The sequence below is a fragment of the Periplaneta americana genome, chromosome 8, assembly GCF_040183065.1.
Source record: "Periplaneta americana isolate PAMFEO1 chromosome 8, P.americana_PAMFEO1_priV1, whole genome shotgun sequence".
NCBI classification, from domain to species: domain Eukaryota; kingdom Metazoa; phylum Arthropoda; class Insecta; order Blattodea; family Blattidae; genus Periplaneta; species Periplaneta americana.
This window is the reverse complement of record NC_091124.1, coordinates 540,001-560,899: the sequence shown is the minus strand read 5'-3', so window position 1 is coordinate 560,899 and position 20,899 is coordinate 540,001. Positions and strand designations below refer to the sequence as shown.

General features: G+C 36.4%; 1 protein-coding gene and 1 non-coding gene across 3 annotated transcripts in view; both read right to left on the bottom strand.

Moving 5' to 3' along the window:
* path (solute carrier family 36 member pathetic) overlaps positions 1 to 20,899 on the bottom strand; it is a 186,242-nt gene that overhangs the window by 11,022 nt on the left and 154,321 nt on the right. For both annotated transcript variants that reach the window (XM_069832233.1, XM_069832232.1), the window contains exons 7-8: positions 16,349 to 16,627; positions 772 to 950 (exon numbers count right to left, since the gene is read on the bottom strand). In XM_069832233.1, the coding sequence (XP_069688334.1) occupies positions 772 to 950; positions 16,349 to 16,627 (458 nt within the window). The remainder of the gene's footprint in view (positions 1 to 771; positions 951 to 16,348; positions 16,628 to 20,899) is intronic.
* Positions 14,666 to 14,737, bottom strand: TRNAY-AUA (transfer RNA tyrosine (anticodon AUA)). The gene has a single exon. It is a non-coding gene; the product is annotated as a tRNA-Tyr (tRNA).

Here is a 20,899-nt window from a genome sequence, read left to right as displayed (position 1 = left end):
TAGATAGATAATATTAGGGTTATAACATCAGTTTAAAAATCATACACTCTCCTGTATATGTTATTTCCTGTATGGAGGGATTAAAAGACCAGGAGATTAACAGTGATCTAATTTTGTAACTATAGTAGTATAAAAATGTGTTATAGTTTGTGCTTTGAGAGATAGCCAATAGAGATATGAGTACCCACGTGTGTGACCTTATGACATCAACATTCATTCACAGCATCACCCCGCTTCGTTTCATTCCCTGGAGACTTTCTCGTGGTTGGAGTAGAGTATGTATATTGCTCCTTATTTCCTTAAACATGCTGTAAAGTTACTTCTGCATCCAATATCTCGCAGATCGTTATGCTACGTCTCCATTACTTGAGCTAAACAAAACGTTCTTTCTTGTTTCGTGTCTCTCTTTTTTGTTGTCTTGCTTTCACTTTCATCATTTGCCATTTCTTTCTCTTGAGCGTCTAAGGCATTTATACAGGGTGACCCAGATAACATTTTACATTTTATTTTGTATTCAATCTGCGGAGAAAAGCATAACTGATCGCACTGTAGCTGAACTAGCTCACAGGTACTGAATACGAAGTGAATTCATGCAGCAGTCCAGGACAAATAATTTTACACAAACATTTGGAAATATTAACTTATATCTTTCGTATTTCTATTTGCGCTTCATCTAATGAGAAAATAAAACTGAAGGTTGTACATTACATGGAGCTCGGCCAGCTGAACCAAATTTCGGTATTTCATTTTATTAATTTCGAACGTGCTCACATTTCGCCAGTGGGCAGGTTGAGCGTGATGCTGCCCTCTGTCGCCTCGCCGTACTTCAGGTAGCCCAGGAAGCCCAGCAGGATGTAGATGAGTGTCACGCCGGCCATGCCCTGGTTGAGGACTCCGCCCAGCCCCAGGAAGTGGCGTGGAGTCTTCATGCTGTTCTCCAGAGGCATCACCTGCATTCAGATTTCAGTTCAGTTAAACCCTTCAAAGCATAACAAATGATACAAACTTCCTCATACATTTAGGGATCGATAGATTTGTGACCAGTGTGGATGGGATGTGCAGGTTCGACTAGTATTTTATTTTGTGCGAGATCGTGCGTATTTGCTTGGTTTCCGCACAAAACCAATCCGCGGAAAGTCTTAAAATTTCACGTTCAGTATTCCCAACCTAACACACATAACAATTCCCCTCTTCTTACCGCTTAAGTGACATATTGATTTTACTGCTTTAGGCTTTTAACATATTATTTTTAGAGACGTTCAATATAGTAATAATTATAAATTGGAAACTTACCACTGCAATTTCACCTAAATTGCACTGTTAACTATTGTTTTTAAATATTTCCAAAAATTAAGTAAACTCTACAACTCTACTAAAGTTACTGCATTCGTGATGCAAGTAACATTAAGGAAGCCGTGAAAAAATCAACAAGATTCCATAGACTGGGGGAAAAAAAAGACAGACGTATATCACGGCCTGCTGGAGCATAGTAAACACAGAAAACATTTTAAAGCAACAATGTTGAAGATAGATATTTTTGTTTTGCAAATTTGCCGTCATTGAACAGAAACCAAGATGGAGATTTCATTGCAACTAATTAGAAATTCCTCTTTCAGGTATGTAATAAACGATCTTCGCACAAAATAATGTACGATACACGAGCGGTATGTTTTCTTTCAATTCTCGGAAATTAAAAAAGCTCAACTACGTTTCGCTTTTTCAAACTTTTCCTCGAACATGAAAACTTCAACATACCGCTCTTGTAACGCATATTACTATCATTGCGCTCTATCTGCATTCATATGGTATTGTGCTTGTGCTTATACGACACATTCATTGAGATTTATATTTTTAAACTCTTTGAACTACAGATTGTTATTTTTGTTTCGGTTCGTATATCTTGATTTATCCTACCCTTTGTAATACAACTTTCTACAGCCTGTAATAATTTCATTTAATAATAATAATAATAATAATACTAATAATAATAATAATAGTAATAATTGTTCCGGTAGGCATGGCAAGATTGACCTGTTCCTTTCAAAACGCATGCGCCAATATGACGTGTTTATAGGTCCCGCCAATCACAAATGTTCTACCATCTACGCTTTGTCACAACAGTGTTGTCACATTGTCATATCCGGTCACTTCGTCCTATTAACATGATTACTAAAGAGCTGGAAAGGGGTTATGTTTGTTGTCAGATTTTGATTACGTATTTTATTATAACCGACAATTCAGGATTCGCATTTAGCGCTCAGGAGTGAATCCAAATCTGTGTTTACTTATTAAGATGCCCTTTTTCCGGAGAATGCATAAATCGATTCTCCGTAATTTCTTTGTTATACCCACAAAGTTTCGTTGAGAAATGTTGAACAGTAATGCTGATAAACCTGTTTATTTTAATAATATTTTATATATCCTGCACTGTTTTTAAAAATTTCAACTCTATATATCTCAGAACAGCATTTTGGAGTACGGGCCCTCATTGCAGCTACATCCTCAGGTTTGCCTAATGTTAACATAACACGAAAGGTTAAAAAATGTAAGTTGCAAAGACTATGACAATAATTTATTATTGTCCTTTCACTGACATAGTTTGCCGCACTATAAATTAATTTCGAGTCATAACGTCTGTACCATTTCACATTGAGAAGCGTTTTTGACCTCATCGTGACTTTATTTTTAATAAAGATCCATTTTTTAACAAAAAATCGTATTATATGTTCATCATTGCCTTATAAGCTAAGTTGTACATAGTAAATACTAACAAAATGCTGTACGCAGAGGATCATTACAATACGCATTGGATTTCTCTTTCACGAGAACTCGTAGGGAAACAGAAAGACTGACAATGCCTATGTACAGAGGAAATTAATATGCGTTTATTTATTGAAATAAAAGAAGGGCCTGGTGAATTCCGGTGTGTTTGTAGTCTAATGCCGGCCTAAACGTTAATGAATTATTTATTTTCTTCATAGCCTTGGCAATTATTCTCGATACCCAGGCCGCAACAATAGGAAATAGGCCTACTGAGCACTGCCTTCTTGAATGTCAATATCGTCAGGACGAATGAAAGTCCCATGCATATTTTCAGCATGAATAATGGGATCAGAGAATGTGTGAAGAATAGGAATTTAAATGAGGTTTGTATGATTGCATCGGTATTGATAGAGAATCGTAACGTCTGTATGACATGGATAAACGAGAGAAGGATCGGGTTCCATTTAAGTCCTGCGCGAGTTTCATATTGCACACTAACTCGGTTGTGTTTGTGTGTCAGGAATAACAATTTCGCATCTTGTATTTGAACAAGGCAATTCTTAAGTTCTTATGCACTGAGATGTTTGGGATATTTAAAGTCAGCGTTTATTTTTACATGAATAGTAATTACTGTTTACACGTGCAACGAGAGGCTGCTGACGTAACATGATGTTGACGTCACATATTTGCGCATTTATTTTATCTGTTATTTGACGAAAAAAAAAAAATAATTTCAAGTTGCAGAGTGCAGTATGATTTTAATATACCGACCGTCATAAAAATAAATAGTGCATATGTATTTAAGCACTACATTAAACGTCTTTTTTTTTACTGAAAAAAAAAAAACTTGGGATGCAGGATGGTAAAGCTCAGGCCTGCCACCATTTAAGAACAGCAAAATTATATTTTTAGGCCCCGTATTACGGGCTGCTGTTATTGAACGCAATCGAAAACGCCAATAAATAATCACGAACTTAATATATTATGGTGTCATTTTAAGTTGGTAATTTCACTTATTTAATTACTTCCATTAACTTTAAAGAATGAGTGTTATTGGCAGCTAGGGAAATATCGCTGGAAGCGTAAACGTTGGTACTACTTACGCCATTGTTGATTTTGGCTCTTAAACTGCAGAGTTTATGAAACGTATGCACTATGCATAATATATTTTAGATTTTAGCCTATGTTTTAGAATGTAACAATGACTGCTCTTATATATTGTTTTTTAACAACATATGCAATAGTAAAAAGAAAAAAAAAAAATAGTCAATTTCGAGTGAGTGACAGTTTTTTTATGTAGAATCTTCAAATCAATTTAATCTGAGCTCTAAATATGTCCGTATTTTATCATTAAACTTGAAAAACATTAGCTTTATATTTTTCAGATAAATATTTAATAATTATAAAAAATGAAATTAATTAAATTTAAAGAAACAGTACGAACACGAATAAGTAGTATTTTAAAAGTTGATTACAAATAAATTGCAGTAAAAAAGTACAAATTAAACAAACAAAAGCTATCTTGCTAGCATGGACAGAATACAGTACGACGAGTAGATTACAAGAAAACTATGGCTTGTGCAGCAAATGCTGCAAACTAAGTTCATTAGACGTTCAAATAAATATTTTTTAGATTTATTTTCAATGAAGAATACCAGATATTCTGAAAGTTATTTGCTTCCATAATAATGAAAGATACTCTCTCTCGAGCCAATACTAAGGGAATCACGCATATAGGCTAAATATCTACACCACACCACCATTAAATATATGAAAAAGACCCAACTCCGCTTGATTAATAACTATAAAATATTTGATTTTTAACAATATTATTATCTTACGTAAGTTTTATAGCTTTCAGTAACATATACTATATATATACTATATAGCCGCCACTCAGTAAAATATAGAAATCAAAATCTAATTTAAGTTATTCTCTACATATACTTATATAACCCCAAAACGTTTAACTTTCATATCATCAATATAGCATTAATATGTATAATTAATGAAAAATAGTCACATCATGACATTAACTACAATAATATTTCATTTCTAATGGTAAATAATGTCATCAAACCACCTCAAGTTTTTTAGTTTTTAATATCCAATACACAGCTGTACCCAGAAAATTAATCACCACAGAATCGAACCTGTAAATTATTTTTAGTAAGTTAAGTTTTTAATAACCAATTTAATCTGAGATCTAAATATGTCCGCATTCTTGTAGATCATGGCCTTCGTGTAATATTGTTTACTGTAGTGTGTGGTTTGTTCTGTTATGAAATGCAATTAGCTAGTTCTCAAAACTGACGACAGATGGATTTTGGAAAATAGGAAAATTATGTTGAAAAATTGACATTTCACTGGAAACTACTATTTTTCTGAAAAACTTTGAGTTCCAAGCTTTAAAATGAGGGGTCATTTATTAAAATCCGTTCAGCCGTTTTCCCGTAATTTCCATTACCAGTTCAAATTATATATATATATATATATATATATATATATATATATATATATAGATGGTGTACGTGGGTAAGTCAATGTGGGAAATTCGGTAGCTGGGATTTTGGAAACGCTTATTTCCACCTTAATATTAAAATCTATCTTTTATTTATTTTTTTTGTATCATCATCATCAAAGTTCGGTATCTCCAGTCCACTTGGCTAAGAGTTCCCCTTCCCTTTCCTACCATGTTGCGGTCATGACATGATACATTATTGGCAATCACGAACCCGTTGCACTGTGTTTATACGTCATTGATAATAGTTTACTTTTCTTGTACTTCGCGTACAATTACAGTGTAATATAAATTAGTAATTTACAGAAAACAAGAACTGGTTTTCCAGTCATTAGACACAACCTTTCCCTCTACAACATGTTCAGAAGTTGGCACCTATGATTGAGATTAATAGAGTTTTGTTATAGAAAAAAAAGTGACAGGCGATTTGAGAAAATGCAACGTCTATACAGGAATTAGGATAAATAAATACAATTTTGCTGTAATATTTAAGTGTGTGTAATGAATGGAATGAAATAAGTTATGAATAACAGTCAATTCTACAATAATAATAATAATAATAATAATAATAATAATAATAATAATAATAATAATAATAATATTTAATATATCGCAACCCTTTGTGTATAGGAATGGGCTCATTGACATTGTTGAGTTTATCGGATATGACGTAAGCATTTCCATGGTAACCGAAGTCGCATATAGACGTTACATGTACAAAAAAAGTCGCATATAGACGTTACATGTACAAAAAAATTCGCCGATCGCTAATTGTGCTAGATACTTTATAATCACTGGATGTAAAATCATAGATTTTATTTAATCACTTTTTCTTTCAGACATTGCTCCAATACAGAAGAAAACGGTCGTGTGTATCTGCATTCCAGCTGAAACGCCGCAAAGTGAGTAGAAAGGACTTTCATTTTAAATATTTGTAAACATTTGCTTTTGTTTCTGATAAGACAAGACAATGCAGTACAGGTTATTAACCCATGGAAGGTTACACAGATTATCCAGACATTGCCTCTTGTTGCAGAAAATGCACATGTTGTCTTATGTATAGGTTTTGCAGACAATTTCAAGGCTTAGCTATATTGCTATGGTTTTCAGAACGTTATACTTCGAATATTTGCGATTTGGATTTTTTTCTAAATACGTTACGTACAACGTCTATAAGCCTACTAAAATCACTATATACACGTGTAGGTGTACGTTTAAATTATTTTTACAGCCACAGTAGGTATGATCTTGTTTTCACTTTGTAGAGTCGTGTTACTTTATTTTGTAACCCATAAATATTTTTCCTCTTGATTGATTACACTTTTATAGACATAAACTCGAACATGGACGAATTCGGATAAAAATGTATCTAAATGATCCGCATTATTAAACACGATTTGCACGAAATATACTCATGGAATTCACTTCGCAAACATGTTAGATATTACAATATAGATGGCATTGTGGGCACACCCGCTCTGTGTTATTAATGTCGTTTATTGTGTAGGTATAGTTTTTTGACGAAGCGAAGCAAAATACAGGAGGAACTTCAAATTATTACGATGAAATCTAGCGTTATATGGATTATATTTGAATCACAAATAATTACGACGAATTCTAGCGCTAAAATTATGGATTACATTTGCAATGTTACCAACGAACGGCATGAAACAAGGCACCAGGCACCGACCGCCTTACAACTTCGGCGGAGCGTCGCTGCTGAATAGGAACGCATGGGTAAATTATAGTCCCGTCGCTCTAATTTCCGGCAGCCAATCGCGTTGCAGGTCGGCTACATTTAAACGTGTGCGTCTTGTGATTCGCTTACGAAGACGTTATTCATTTCTTAAGGCTCCATAAATACTTAATATAATCGCCCGCCATTTTGGCTCTTTCGTTGGCGTTCGCAGAAAGCACACGAAGACGTTATTTGCCGCTCAATTATTTGCTGAATTACAGTGTGTTTGATTTATTATCATAGGAGCTACGACATGATAATGTTTAACGGTGTGGCAAATAGATTCTTCGTATGGTAGCTCGGCAACGAAAGAACAAAAATGGCGAACGATACTACCTACCTAGACTTTATAGAGCCTTCACTTCCTAAGACGTAAGCAAAGAGGAGTCACGCCGGGAATAACAGCGTCGCGACTATAGCAATCAAGTACCCGCCATACAGCTAATGAAGGTAAAACTTCGATATGCTCCCACACCACACAGGAGAAGAAATGTAGTCAGATCATTGAAAATAATGTCAAAATTCTAAGATACTCTCTAGAGATGCAATGTAGGCTAATTACTGCGAAATTTAATAGGTAACAGTTCCGCATAGTACACAACATTATATACTGATAACTAGCAAAGCTACATCTTTAGCACGACTTGTAGCTTGTAGGCTATCCCACCCTCTGAGCGCGTGCTTATGTAATAATCGCTGAGTCACGGCCTAAAAACAATGAACGACACTAGCATGTATCTCAGTCATAACAACCTCATAAAATGAGATGAAACTATCAAGTAATTAAATACCGGTATTTAAAATATATCGTCTGGTCAGGCATCCTTTCACGCAAGGATAATTCGTTTAAAACATGTTTCTTATTTGTAACTGTGTTTAAATAATTAAATAATAATCATTTTGGTCTAGGTAGCACACATTTTGGTGCAAGGATAACTCCTTTAACACGTTTCTTAATTGCTATTGTATCCAAATAATTAAAATTCGGTCATTTGATTCAGGGGGCATCCGTTTTTGGTGCAAGGATAATTCGTTTAATATGTTTAAAAAATAGTCTTGAATACATTCTTCAGTAAATCACTCCAAACCAATGTGAATACAGCGTGGATTGTGTACAAAGCTCTTCTTCTTCTCTGTATTTTTCATTTTTATGTTGGGTCCAGTGTATATCATTGTTTACGTAAATAAAACAAATGAAAATTAAAATTGCACATAAACATTATTTTAAGAAATGCAGGAAATAAACATGTAAGTAATAAAAAATGTGTGCTATACGGAATAATTAATATTTAATATGTGCCACGTGTATATTTGTAAAGTTATTCCATTTCTTATTTTCATTTGATCATTAAATAACGTAACGCAAATCAGACATCAGTTCCGTATGTGGTGTGAGAGGATATCGAAGTTTCAATATACGCTAACGAATAGACATATATTTAAATTTTATTACATCTGTCATATTATAATGAGTAATTAAAGAGCACAGGACTGGTATTATCTCTTGCATGCACCGCGTAATGCCATTGTCCTCGTGCAGATTTCCATGCCAAACATTGGACTTCAAACCTCGCGGAAAACGAGGTCTGGGTAGACCCAGATTAAAACGGACAGATCAGGTACTTAGCTCGTAATAGGTCTTTGGCCCGAACCTTGATTTCGGTATAAGAAGATCTGACACGTTGGATGTGCAGGTAGAGTTGGATACATGAGCGCCCGCCGGAATAGGAAGCCAGGACTGGCGTCCATGCCAGGCCAATGCGCCAGTCAGTTGTCTGGGGGAAGTGTCGGCGTGCTGCCATAGCTAACAATAGCGCGTGCACACATGCAGCCAGAAATACGAGCGGATGAAGGTAAACGCCACACGCGACTCGGATTAATTGCCTCCGAGACGCCAGAGCGAGCTGACGAATCCGGAACAAATGACAGTCGGACGACTGGCGATGAAACATGACTCATTGTTGTTTCTTGATTATTTTATTTATTTATTTTTTTTCGAGGTTGGTATAAGACCGTCGATCACATATTAAATTAATAAAATAGAATATACATAATTTTGAGGGCAGATTTAATAATGCACGCTGTGAGAGTTAAGAAAATGAATATATAAGAAATAAATTAATTTCTAGATTTCAACGCAAACGTGTCTTTGTTTATTTATTGAAAATAAAGACGAAGTGTAGCGTCAGAATATTAAAATATTCATTTAGGAGGCCGGAGGGAAAAAGACCTTTGGGGAGGCCGAGACGTAGATGGAAAGATAATATTAAAATGGATTTGAGGGATGTGGATTATGATGATAGAGAATGAATTAGTCTTGCTCAGGATAGGGACCAATGGCGGGCTTATGTGAGGGCGGCAATGAACCTCCGGGTTCCTTAAAAGCCAGTAAGTAAGTAAGTAAGTAAGTAATTATTGTTGTATAAAATCAGAGTTTTAGCCATAGTCGCATTTTGCTACTCGACTTCTAAAAATGCAACAACCACATTGGACTTCAGAAACGAAGATGATAATGGAGACAATGAAATCAGAGATATGTTTGAATTAATCTGAATTTAAATGAAATGCTAATGATATAGGTAATGTTCAAAAAGGTATTGAGCAATAGATGTTCAGGAATTGATGTAAGTTAAGTGAACAATTTCTTCTAATTGATTTATATAATTCCAACGCATACTGTACATTATGAGCGAGATTTTAGTTGCATGAATCTAGTAAAAACTGGAATTAGAAACCACCTTTCAGTAAAAAGAGTTAGCGCTGTGCTAACAATAAATCTTGAAGGACCTATTAGTAAAGAATTTTCAATGTTTAGAGTGCTCATAAAATAACGTATTTTAATGTGATGTAAATTCAGCAGTAATTGCGTACGTCTAATGATTTACTTACATAAGTATATCTAGAATGTGATAAGATGGATTGAAAGTAATAAAACTCCAAGAAACAAATTACGTAACTTTTTGTTTCTGCATACTTTATTAATTTTATCTTTCTGCAAATTATTTATAATATTACACAAGCACTTCGCAGTTTGCACAAATATAATTTTTAATTTGTGCATTTTTGCGACAACTATTTATTTCCTAGCTTAAACCGTGTATAAAATGCGATCAGAGATAAACATGATACGTGTTATTAATATCTGGATTGTAATGAAAAAAAAAGTGACAGGGTATTAATCGAATCCTTGTAACTTCATTGCGTGAAACGTTTACGCTGTTCGCGATTGTTATTATGAGCATAGCTGGAATTGTAAGGATGTTTGGGTTTTGGAATAAAAGTTTGATATTTCTTTCCATACACCCCGCGTTTAAGTTTATTCGTTACTTACAGTACTTTATAATAATTTTATTGCTTTCTCATCTCATGATGCCTAGTCTCGAGACATTTTCGTCTTTTGTGTTTATCTAATACCGGAATGTACGAGTAATTATCTAAATTTGATGTTGACTTGTCCATTTTTATAATAATAATATGTACGAAATGGAATCTCGCATTTCTTGTTGCCATGGTAGTTTTGCCTGTGAGGTCCGCAACGCCTGTTCTCCGTAACGGATCTCCATAGTCTGATAAAATACTACTTCCACCCAAGGATTTCCAACTGAAACATTACACTTTCTAATATGTATACTGCTGTTATCAAATCCAGTACGGTGAAAGTTGTACAGATCAAGTAACCGCTGAGATTCCTGCAGTTGGCGCCGGCGCGATAGTGACGCACTGGATGGCGTTATCTTAGTCGGTGGAAGCTACGCAAAGTAACTCGTAACTTTTTTTACGCTCCCTTCACAGCTGTTATCAGTCGTAACATTGCGTCATGAACGCAAACCTTGGGCAGCAGACCTGGCGGGCACGTGTGTAATGAATCGTCATATAATTTATTGCCTGCGTCATAACGTGGGAGTGCGTGTGGTGCAGACGCGTGAGGGAATCAAATGCGTTAAGTTGTTATTGATCTGTTTTCCCAAGCCTCGTCATCCGTCATACACTTGATGGTCCATCTGTCATGTCTCGTTCCAGACTATTTGACACGTTCATCACCGTGTGAACAATCCTAAAATTTTCCACTATAGCTGCTTTTTTTTTGTCTTATGGATAATTCTATTGGATCAGGATTGAATTTTTCTATGTATAGTACTTCAAATTCTGCGCTGTATCAGGGACGTAGAATACGTCACCCAGTTTCGGGAATGAAATTACAGCTGTGTTAGTTTGAATGTTTTATTTTCGTTTCTGTTTACAAAGGAGAGTACGGGACTATGATAAAAGAAATACTTAATGAAGGGCATGCAATATATTTCCTCTTCATATGAAGCGACATTCTGAAATTAGTCCAAGCTCACAACAAATTTTTCACTGTGGTTCACTCAAAGTGTATCGTAACGTGTCAATTACCAACAGTAATCTCACTAGAGGTTTTATCTAGAGAAAATCAAAACTCGACTGGGATTTAATTGACTATTACACGATAAGAAGAAAATATATACAATATTGATTGACTTAGTAAATTGTCTTTAAAATGTATTATTGCACCATCTCATCATTACAAATATTCCGCTAGATGACAGTAGTGTGTTATGATCAGCTGTTCTCTTGTTACCAGTTGTGTCAACTATACAGTCTTCATTGAACTCTATGGACGATTACTAGTCAAGAAGGCTTTGTGATTCAGTTTTATTTTTATTAAAACAGTTGCATTCTACTTCAATATATATTAAACAATCTCTGATACGTGACTATCCACAATCTCATACAACAGAAGCTATAACATAACCTAAATAATATAAACAAGATAAATGATAGAAAAGTTTTAACTGAGGATGATGAAATAAAAATGAATCATTTTAAAAGGTACAATTATTGAAAGTATAATGTTGGCAAACAAAGAAACAAATGCTAGGAAGGTGATAAAATTATAGGATAAGCAGCCGTGATTGGTTGAAACACGCCATTCCGTACCGTTTTATTGGTCAAAAGTAGTATGACGTAGTAGAAGTGTAATAGTCAGTGTAAAACATTGAGTTACCTAGTTCTTGCATTCATATATGATGCCGACAAATTGCTTAATTATGCACATTTATTGTATTTTATTTGACAGCTCATCAAATACGGTATAGACAAAATTATTAATCTCTGAAGGCCTATTTTTTTTAAATAATGATGTAAACCTGCTCTAAATGGTTTAAGAACGAAGATATTTTAGCATTGAAATATTTATTTCGTATTTTATATTTTGCCAAAGTAAATGTCATATTTTGGCAAAATTTTCTTCGTCTTGTGCCGGTCTTTATTGCTGATGTTTTCCCAACCATCTGCATTTGATGTAATGGTTGCTGCTTCATTATTTGATGACGATTTGTGATAGGTCGTGATGGTTTGAACAAATGTCAGTAGGAAGCGAAATAGGGAGATGAGTCCGTCAAGGATGCCCTTTATCACCTACACTGTTCAACATTTACTTATTGTTAGAGGAATTAGTAAACAACTGTTTTCAGAACATGGGAGGAGTGATAGTAGGAGAAAGAAGAATACAGTGCATAAGATTTGCTGATGATATGGCGTTGTTAGCAGAAGAGGAGATGATACTAAGGGATATGCTACTGGAGCTAAATGACAGCTGTGAGCAGTATGGGATGAAGATAAATGCAAACAAGACGAAGACCATGGTCATAGGAAGAAAAGTAAAGAAGGTAAACTTGCGAATTCTAAATGAGGCAGTAGAGCAAGTGGACAGCTTCAAATACTTGGGGTGTACTATAAGCAGTAACATGAGCTGCTGCCAGGAAGTCAAAAGGAGGATAGCAATGGCAAAGGAAGCTTTTAATAGAAAAAGGAGCATCTTCTGCGGACCTCTGGAGAAAGAACTAAGGAAGAGACTAGTGAAGTGCTTAGTGTGGAGTGTAGTATTGTATGGGACAGAAACATGGACATTACGAGGAAGTGAAGAGAAGCGACTAGAAGCATTTGAAATGTGGATATGGAGAAGGATGGAGCATGTTAATTGGGTAGACAGAATAAGAAATGGAGCTGTGTTGGAAAGAGTGGGTGAAGAAAGAATGATGCTGAAACTGATCAGGAAGAGGAAAAGGAATTGATTGGGTCACTGGCTGAGAAGAAACTGCCTACTGAAGGATGCACTGGAAGGAATGGTGAACGGGAGAAAAGTTCGGGGCAGAAGAAGATATCAGATGATAGACGACATTAAGATATATGGATCATATGCGGAGATTAAGGCTCGATTCACATTATACGGACCATCACCGTCACCGTCACGTCCAATGCAAACTCATTCATATTTAACGACAAGTGACCGTCAGTTTGCCGGCGTGATCAGGAATATATAAGTAGTTTATGCTCTCAAAAAATGTCGTAACTCTTATGTGAGACAATGAATAGCACTGTAATTTTTAGGGTTCATTATAAAAATGTCTAAGGAAAGCATAAGAAAAATTTGGAATCAAAATCTTTTTTGAACAGTGAGAAACGTCACCCGTTCAAAATAGATATTGACATATCAAAAGTTGATAAGCGGCAAAAGTTTTTTTTTTCATGTTAGATGGGGGGTTAAAACGAAAGAAATGTTTAAAAAGACTGGAAATTACTTTTAAAATAATAATAATAATAATAATAATAATAATAATAATAATAATAATACGAGTAAAAACGTTGCCAGATAAATTCAAATAAATTAGGTCCTTTTGCCTTCTCTTCCACCTACACTAATAATAATAATAATAATAATAATAATAATAATAATAATGATAATAATGACAGTAATACAATAATAAATTCTTTCTTTTCTTTTTTCTCAATTTCAAATTATGCCATACTAGTGGTTAATCAACATAGATGTCATTTATATACTGTACTAGGAATATTTTAATTACATTTCAAAACTCACAATTAACTCGAAAACCTAAAGCAATGGAAATATTTTGAACACAAATTTGGAATGAGACCGATGATTTCTATGAGAATCCGCAGTTCTAACAGATAAAAGTTGTCGCTCTGCATAAGAAAGTCCGCCACGCAAACCCCCCCGCATTAAACTCGCCGTAAGTCGCAAACCGGTACAGGTTTTGAATATCAGCCACTTTTAAAAGTAATCTCCATTCTTTCTAAACATTTCTCTCGCTTTGACACCCCCATGTAACGTGAAAAAAAAAAAAATTGTCGCTTATCAATTTTGAGTGTCAATGTCTATTTTGAACGGGTGACTTCGCTCTTAGTAATTTTTTTTCTCACTGTTCAAAAGAGATTTTGATTCCAAATTTTTTCTATGCTTTCCTTAGACATTTATATATGAATCCTAAAAATTACAGTGCAACTGATTGTCTCTCGTAGGAGCTACGACATGTTAATGTGTAACGGTGCTGCTAGAGTCTAGCAGAACAAACCGTCCACGTCACGTCAAAACATTCTCCTCGAGAATCCCAGACGGTCCGTGCCGTTGACGGTCCGTGACGTTGCCTGTATATGTGAACGCTACCATATAAAATGCGTTGTACAATATTTTGATGCAACGCTGCTGGTCCGTGACGTGACGTTGATGTGACGTATAATGTGAATCCAGCTTAAGAGGAAGGCAGAAAATAGGAAAGACTGGAGAACGATGAAAGAGTAATGGAAAGGAGAAAAATTCTCTCCGGCGCCGGGATTCGAACCCGGGTTTTCAGCTCTATGTGCTGACGCTTTATCCACTAAGCCACACCGGATTTTACCCCGGCATCGGAAGAATCGTCTCAGTTTTAAGTTCCAACTCTTGGGTTCCCTCTGGTGGCCGCCCTCTGCACTACGTCATAGATATCTATGAACCTAGGACTGAAGTCCACACATGTGCTGAGGTGTACTCGTAATGAGTGACTAGTTCGTGATTTAAGACGGCGCTTATTCCGTCGGATCCCGGCCAACTAGTCACTCATAACGAGTGCACCTCAGCACATGTGTGGACTTAAGTCCTATGTTCATAGATATCTATGACGTAGTGCAGAGGGCGGCCACTAGAGGGAACCCAAGAGTTGGAGCTTAATCTGAGACGATTCTAACCGGCGTCGGAGTTGTATCCGGTGTGGCTTAGTGGATAAAGCATCAGCACGTAGAGCTGAAAACCCGGGTTCAAAACCGGGCGCCGGAGAGAATTTTTCTCCGTTCCATTACTCTTTCATCGTATGATGACGCAGAATATCTGCTTGGAAATATCATATGTACTTCGGTACATTAAAATAATATATAAGACTGGAGAAAGCTGGGTTTGCAGTGAAAGACCTGCCCTTGGGCAGAACACCACAGTCTACTATATACAGTCGCGAAGCTCAATATGTAGTAAAAATGCAAACGTGGATAGTTGCCCACCACTAGGATCGCTACTATCGCCTCATCATCGCAGATCTTTCTCCTAGTAGACGACAAAATATGTTACACTTTCGTTGTCGTGTTCTTTTGGAAAAATTAACACCTTCCTTCCATTATTGAAATATTAAATGCATAAAGTTAATTTATTATTTTAATGAAGTATATTAAATTCCACCATAAACTCGAAGATACCTGCAAGAAATAGGTTAATATTATTTTTGTTTGTGCAAAACGAACTGAAATTTACTATAATAGCTTCACTCATTCAAGATTATAGCGATAATTAACTATGAAACCAATAAATATTAATTTGCATTTCCCTTTACAACAATAATAATGGAAATATGAATTAATAAATTAACTTATGTACGTGCACCGGTACTTGTAGTGTAGGCTTACGTAGTTAACAAAGTGGGATGAGGTTGAGCAATAATAATCACACCAGAATTGGAAATAAAACGTGATTAATAAATTTTATTGTAACAGACTTTTTCTACGTCTCTAATAAAGTAACAAATAAAAATAACAACAAAATTAACAGCTATAATTAAAAACATATCCTTTGGAAAAAAAAGTAGGCCTAAGCAATAATAATCCCACCAGAATTGAAAATAAAACGTGATCAATAAATTTCATTAAAACAAACTTAATTTTTCTACGTCTCTAGTAAAATATAATATTATTCCAATTATTGTATTTTAGCCATTAACATTTTCATTACAACCAATAACGAACATTTCACAAGCATCAATGTGAAAAACGCAACGAGCTAGCACTCGATGGAAATACGATTCAGTCCAAAGTCGACCGTGGACAGTCTAGTTTCTAGTTGCTAACCGCTTGGAGCGCTTTATCACGAGATTTCCAAAAAATCACCTTCAAGCTTCGCGACTGTATATAGTAGACTGTGAGAACACTATGAATGAATGAATGAAACGATGTTGGACGCGTGCTTAATGATGTGAGTGACTCACCACTCCGATGGCCTCCATGGCGAAGATGACGATGCTGAAGAACTGCGGGATGGTGTTGACGGAGGCGTTGACGTGCGGGCGCTCGGAGGCGCTGGGCAGGTCCTGCACCAGGTAGTAGATGGTGATGCCCAGGCCCACGGCCATGAACAGGTTGGCCACCATGGACACGGGCGCAAGGTACTTGAGGTTGGGCACCCAGCCCAGCAGGATCAGCGGCAGCAGCAGCGCCGCGATGTACACGCGCTGGTCCAGGTGCGTCTGCGTGTGGTGCTCGATCACCTGCCAGCCACAAACAGGCGTCAGTACGTCCTGCTACTCACGGGCCGAGAAGAAACTGCCTACTGAAGGATGCACTGCGAGGAATGGTGAACGGGAGACGAGTTCGGGGCAGAAGAAGATATCAGATGATAGACGACATTAAGGGCCGTATTCATAGACGATACCATAACGAATAGAAAGAAGAAGTGTGCGCACTCCTATCTGTTCAGCATTGTCGACGGTGACCAAGAGAATTAGTGGCGCTGCGATCGGTATTGCTCAGTTGGAAGCGAATATCCATAAAAGAAGCAGTAGAGTGTTCGTTCATTTCGTTTGCTTTTTTAGTGTAATTAAGTGCGTTAAATACTTTAAGTGCCAATACACTAATCTGCAATTATTCGTACACGAGTGACAAGTGAGTAGCTCTCACGATTTATTTATTAACGGACGAGATTATTATGTTTTTGTCGTGTTATATTTGAAGCAATGCCTTCGTGTTTTGTTCCGGGTTGTAGGGCGTGCGTGTTTCATTTGCTTATGCAAACAGAACAGACAATAAAAGAAAAATTGAGCGATGGAATGTGGGGCGACATATTTCACGAGTGCATAGACAGTATTACCTCAATTGTAATTCAGCCACCGGGAATAGGATGCTGCTTGGATCATGCCATGGATATCACACCGAAACTAATTTTTCACTATATATTTTTATGTCGGTTCTTCTTCCGGACGAAACAAATCCGACGAGAACTCCAAGCTCCGAGAGCCGCCAAATCATGTCGTAAATTCTCCAAAGTGTCAGACAAGTAACTGTTGGTGAGTACATATTGCATGCCTACAAGCAGCCCTAAGTTAAGTTTTACATATTAAACTATTATTTGTTTTACAGTGTGATGTATATGAATGTGTTTTTCTTTCAAATAGTCTTAATGTTGTAAGTACAATGCCAGTTACGTACGTATATGGAGCGAAAGGTAAACAGTGCAACTTACGTTAAATGTATTTACGTACTTACACACGGAACAGACTGAGCGAACTCTGCACTAGCGCCGCGTGGTATCGGCCGTTTGAATTAACAGAGTGCGACCACTACTTCTTTCTATTCGTTATGACGATACTTTGGACCAAAGTTGACTTTGGAAAGTACAAAGTCGCCATCTTCCTATTCACAGTCGACACTTTGACGAAAGTAAACGTCGATCGTGACTTTACTTCTAAGTCGCCGAAAATCTAGTCTTTGACTTTGACTTTCGTTAGTGGACATAAGAAAAATGGCTGATATTTGGGAAATTGTTATATTTGCCGAGAAGATTGATAACATCCAGGAAATTATTGAAGCCCCTCATGTTTCTCGGCGTATTATTAGACATGTGCAAAACTCTATTGAATTTTATAGACATAATGAATTCAAATCAAGATACAGATTTGAAAAATGGACCGTATTAAATAATATCCACGATTCAACATGCACTGATGAATAATAGAATAATAAAAAGGATTACCTGTTCCATTAATAATACTCTTGTTTCATTTCGATATTGCTCTATAGGTATAAGGAGTAATGGTTTACTATCGATTTTGTATATTTAATTGTATTCTTTATACGTCTTCACCAGTTCTAGTAGCATGTCTCTTTCATAATCTGTCATTGGTGGCATCTTCTTATCTTTCACGTCTTCACAATTATTTTACATTGAAATAATATTATACAATGCTGCAACAATCGCTTAACGTCTGCCGATGTTCAATTGTTTCACTGATTTGAGACTCAAAAGATGGCTTTTATTGTGGCAATGCCTACTCTACTTCAGCTATTCATTAATTTAATTCGTTTAGAAGGCCATGATTGTGATTGCCAACATTCATAAAAGATCGTCAAATCTCGACTTACCGAAGTCAAAGTCAAAGTCTCAGAAGGATTGTCTATGGATAGGACTTTTAACAAAGTTAAACTTTACTATGAAAGTCGACTTGGGAAGTCTTCAGCCAAAGTCTCGTTTATGAATACGACCCTAAGATATATGGATCGTATGCGAAGACTAAAGACTGGTCTACAATGAATCGGGAACGGAAACGAGAACGAGAACAGAAAAATTGTTAAAATAAATCATGTACATCGTCGTTGTTCCTACAATAACTCCTATGTGACATATTTATCGAGTTTCAGACCTTCCCCCTTCAATGTTTCCCTTTGTGGCCTGACTCCAAGTTAGGCATATATGTTGACGTATATGTCCAATGTCAACTGCCATTATACTAGGAGTGCACTCAGTTGAGTGACTTGTTGGCCGGGAATCCGCAGTTATTATGCACTGCTAGCTGAGAGAATATTATAGATACATTAATTTGTCCTACAGAATTTATCTGTAATATTGAAGGAGGGGGGTTCGGTCCGGTGCTGTGGATTGAATTCAGCGCAGCTCAGTGGTCAGAGCGCTTGGTACGTAGAACCAAGGACCCGAGTTCGATTCCCGGCGCCAGAGCGAATTTTTCTCCTAAAATATTAAATATCATTTTAATTGTTATCGTCTTCAAAATTCAACACCCTCGAATCCCGCATCCAACCGCTAGTCTTCCTAAACGCTGTTTGTCGTTTTTCTTCTAGAAGTCAGAGTCCGTGGATACCTAGGGTAACGCAATCAGCCAGTCGGCCGCCATTGTTATTCCATTTCAACTCGCTTGGGATAGGAATATTTAAAGTAAAACTCAATTAGGCCAGTGCCGTGGCCCTTAAAGTTAAAGGGCCGTATTCATAGACATTTTTAGCGCGGATTTCCGGTGGATGATCAGCGTTTTTCGTATTCATAAACCAGTGTTAGCGATAGGATATGATTTGAATTCTGTACTAGTAACCAGTGGATAGCCGGGGCTAGCTTAGTACGCTCGTAGCGCGTGCTGCGAAATGTCTATGAATAGCATCCAAAAATATTTAACTCTTGATTCAGGCTACATTAATTCCCTATATAACTGTATATATGGCAAATGGCGCTCGCTGGAATAACAATGGCTGATTTTTCGGCATTTCCGGCGCAGAGGATTGCAGTATCTGGATATCCACGAACTCTGTAGAAGTTAGTATGCTACTACCATCTATGCTTCCACATACGAACTGTTTGCAGTAGGCAAAATTAAACGACACTGACTGTTCAGGTATTAAGTAATTGTTGGTAATATGTCATCATTTTTTAAAGATGTACTGTCCTATAGTTTACGAACTGCCGTGAGAGAGCGAGGTGAGATCCAAGGACTTTAAATTGTCTTAAATCTCTCCCATCGCAAATGATCTGTGCAAAGGACGGTCGTTAGTCTTTCGTGAAACTAAGAATAGTGCCAGAAAAGTCAGCAATACGAATCCAGCGCTTCCGAGAATCCTTGATTACAGCTGCTCCTAAACTAGCACAAGATAAAAGAATCGCCCGCCAAGAAACTGTTATCTCAGCGTAATTTTACTTCTGCCCTTGTTGCAGCGTTAACAGCTATGCTACGAGTACCAATATTACAGTACATTTATTTTTAATTTTAGTTAAGGTCTGAATACCTCTGAAACGTAATTGAGCTATTCCATCTCAAATCGACCGAAATATAGAGAAAATTGACCTTACAATTTCTAAATATAATGAAACTTTTTTTGTACGTAGAGAACTGTGATACAATGCTTTGTGCAAAGTTTGAGGCATCAGAACTTCATAGTGTTTAAATTAAAAATATTTAAATTTATCGTATTTTCATAAAATTAGCAACTTTAAACTGTTGTGGCTCCGAAACCCTTTCACCCAATGATCAAAATCATGGTTTATTTTGATGCTGAGAAATTAAAGTTTATATTGACATATAAACAGATTTTCTTACTTTTTATGGAAATGGAGAAATTTAGATTTTTCCTCATTAAGACCCCTTTGCCAAGAAAAAAATATTTTAAAAATTTATAGTTAGATTCCGCTTTGAAAGTACAAATAAACACACTTTTTTTACTGATGACATGTTGATAAGAAAGAATTGAAAATATCAAATAAAGAAAATAAATAGTACGCGCGTGAACTAACCAGCTGACTGTGAGGCGGGAGACAAACACGTGATGTGTCGTCTAGCAGTCATGACTGTGCTAGCTTTATCACAGGTTTTCATAAACACAGGAGTAAAAGACGCCCAACGCTCGCTTATCTTCAGCTCTCGGCCAGTGCGTGCGGTACTGCGCCGTTCAAGTCTAGGCGTGTGAAAATAATGTATTTAATACCCTCGACACTTATTGCCGTACCACTAAGCAAACAATGCCGAATCCCTCTTAATAATGCA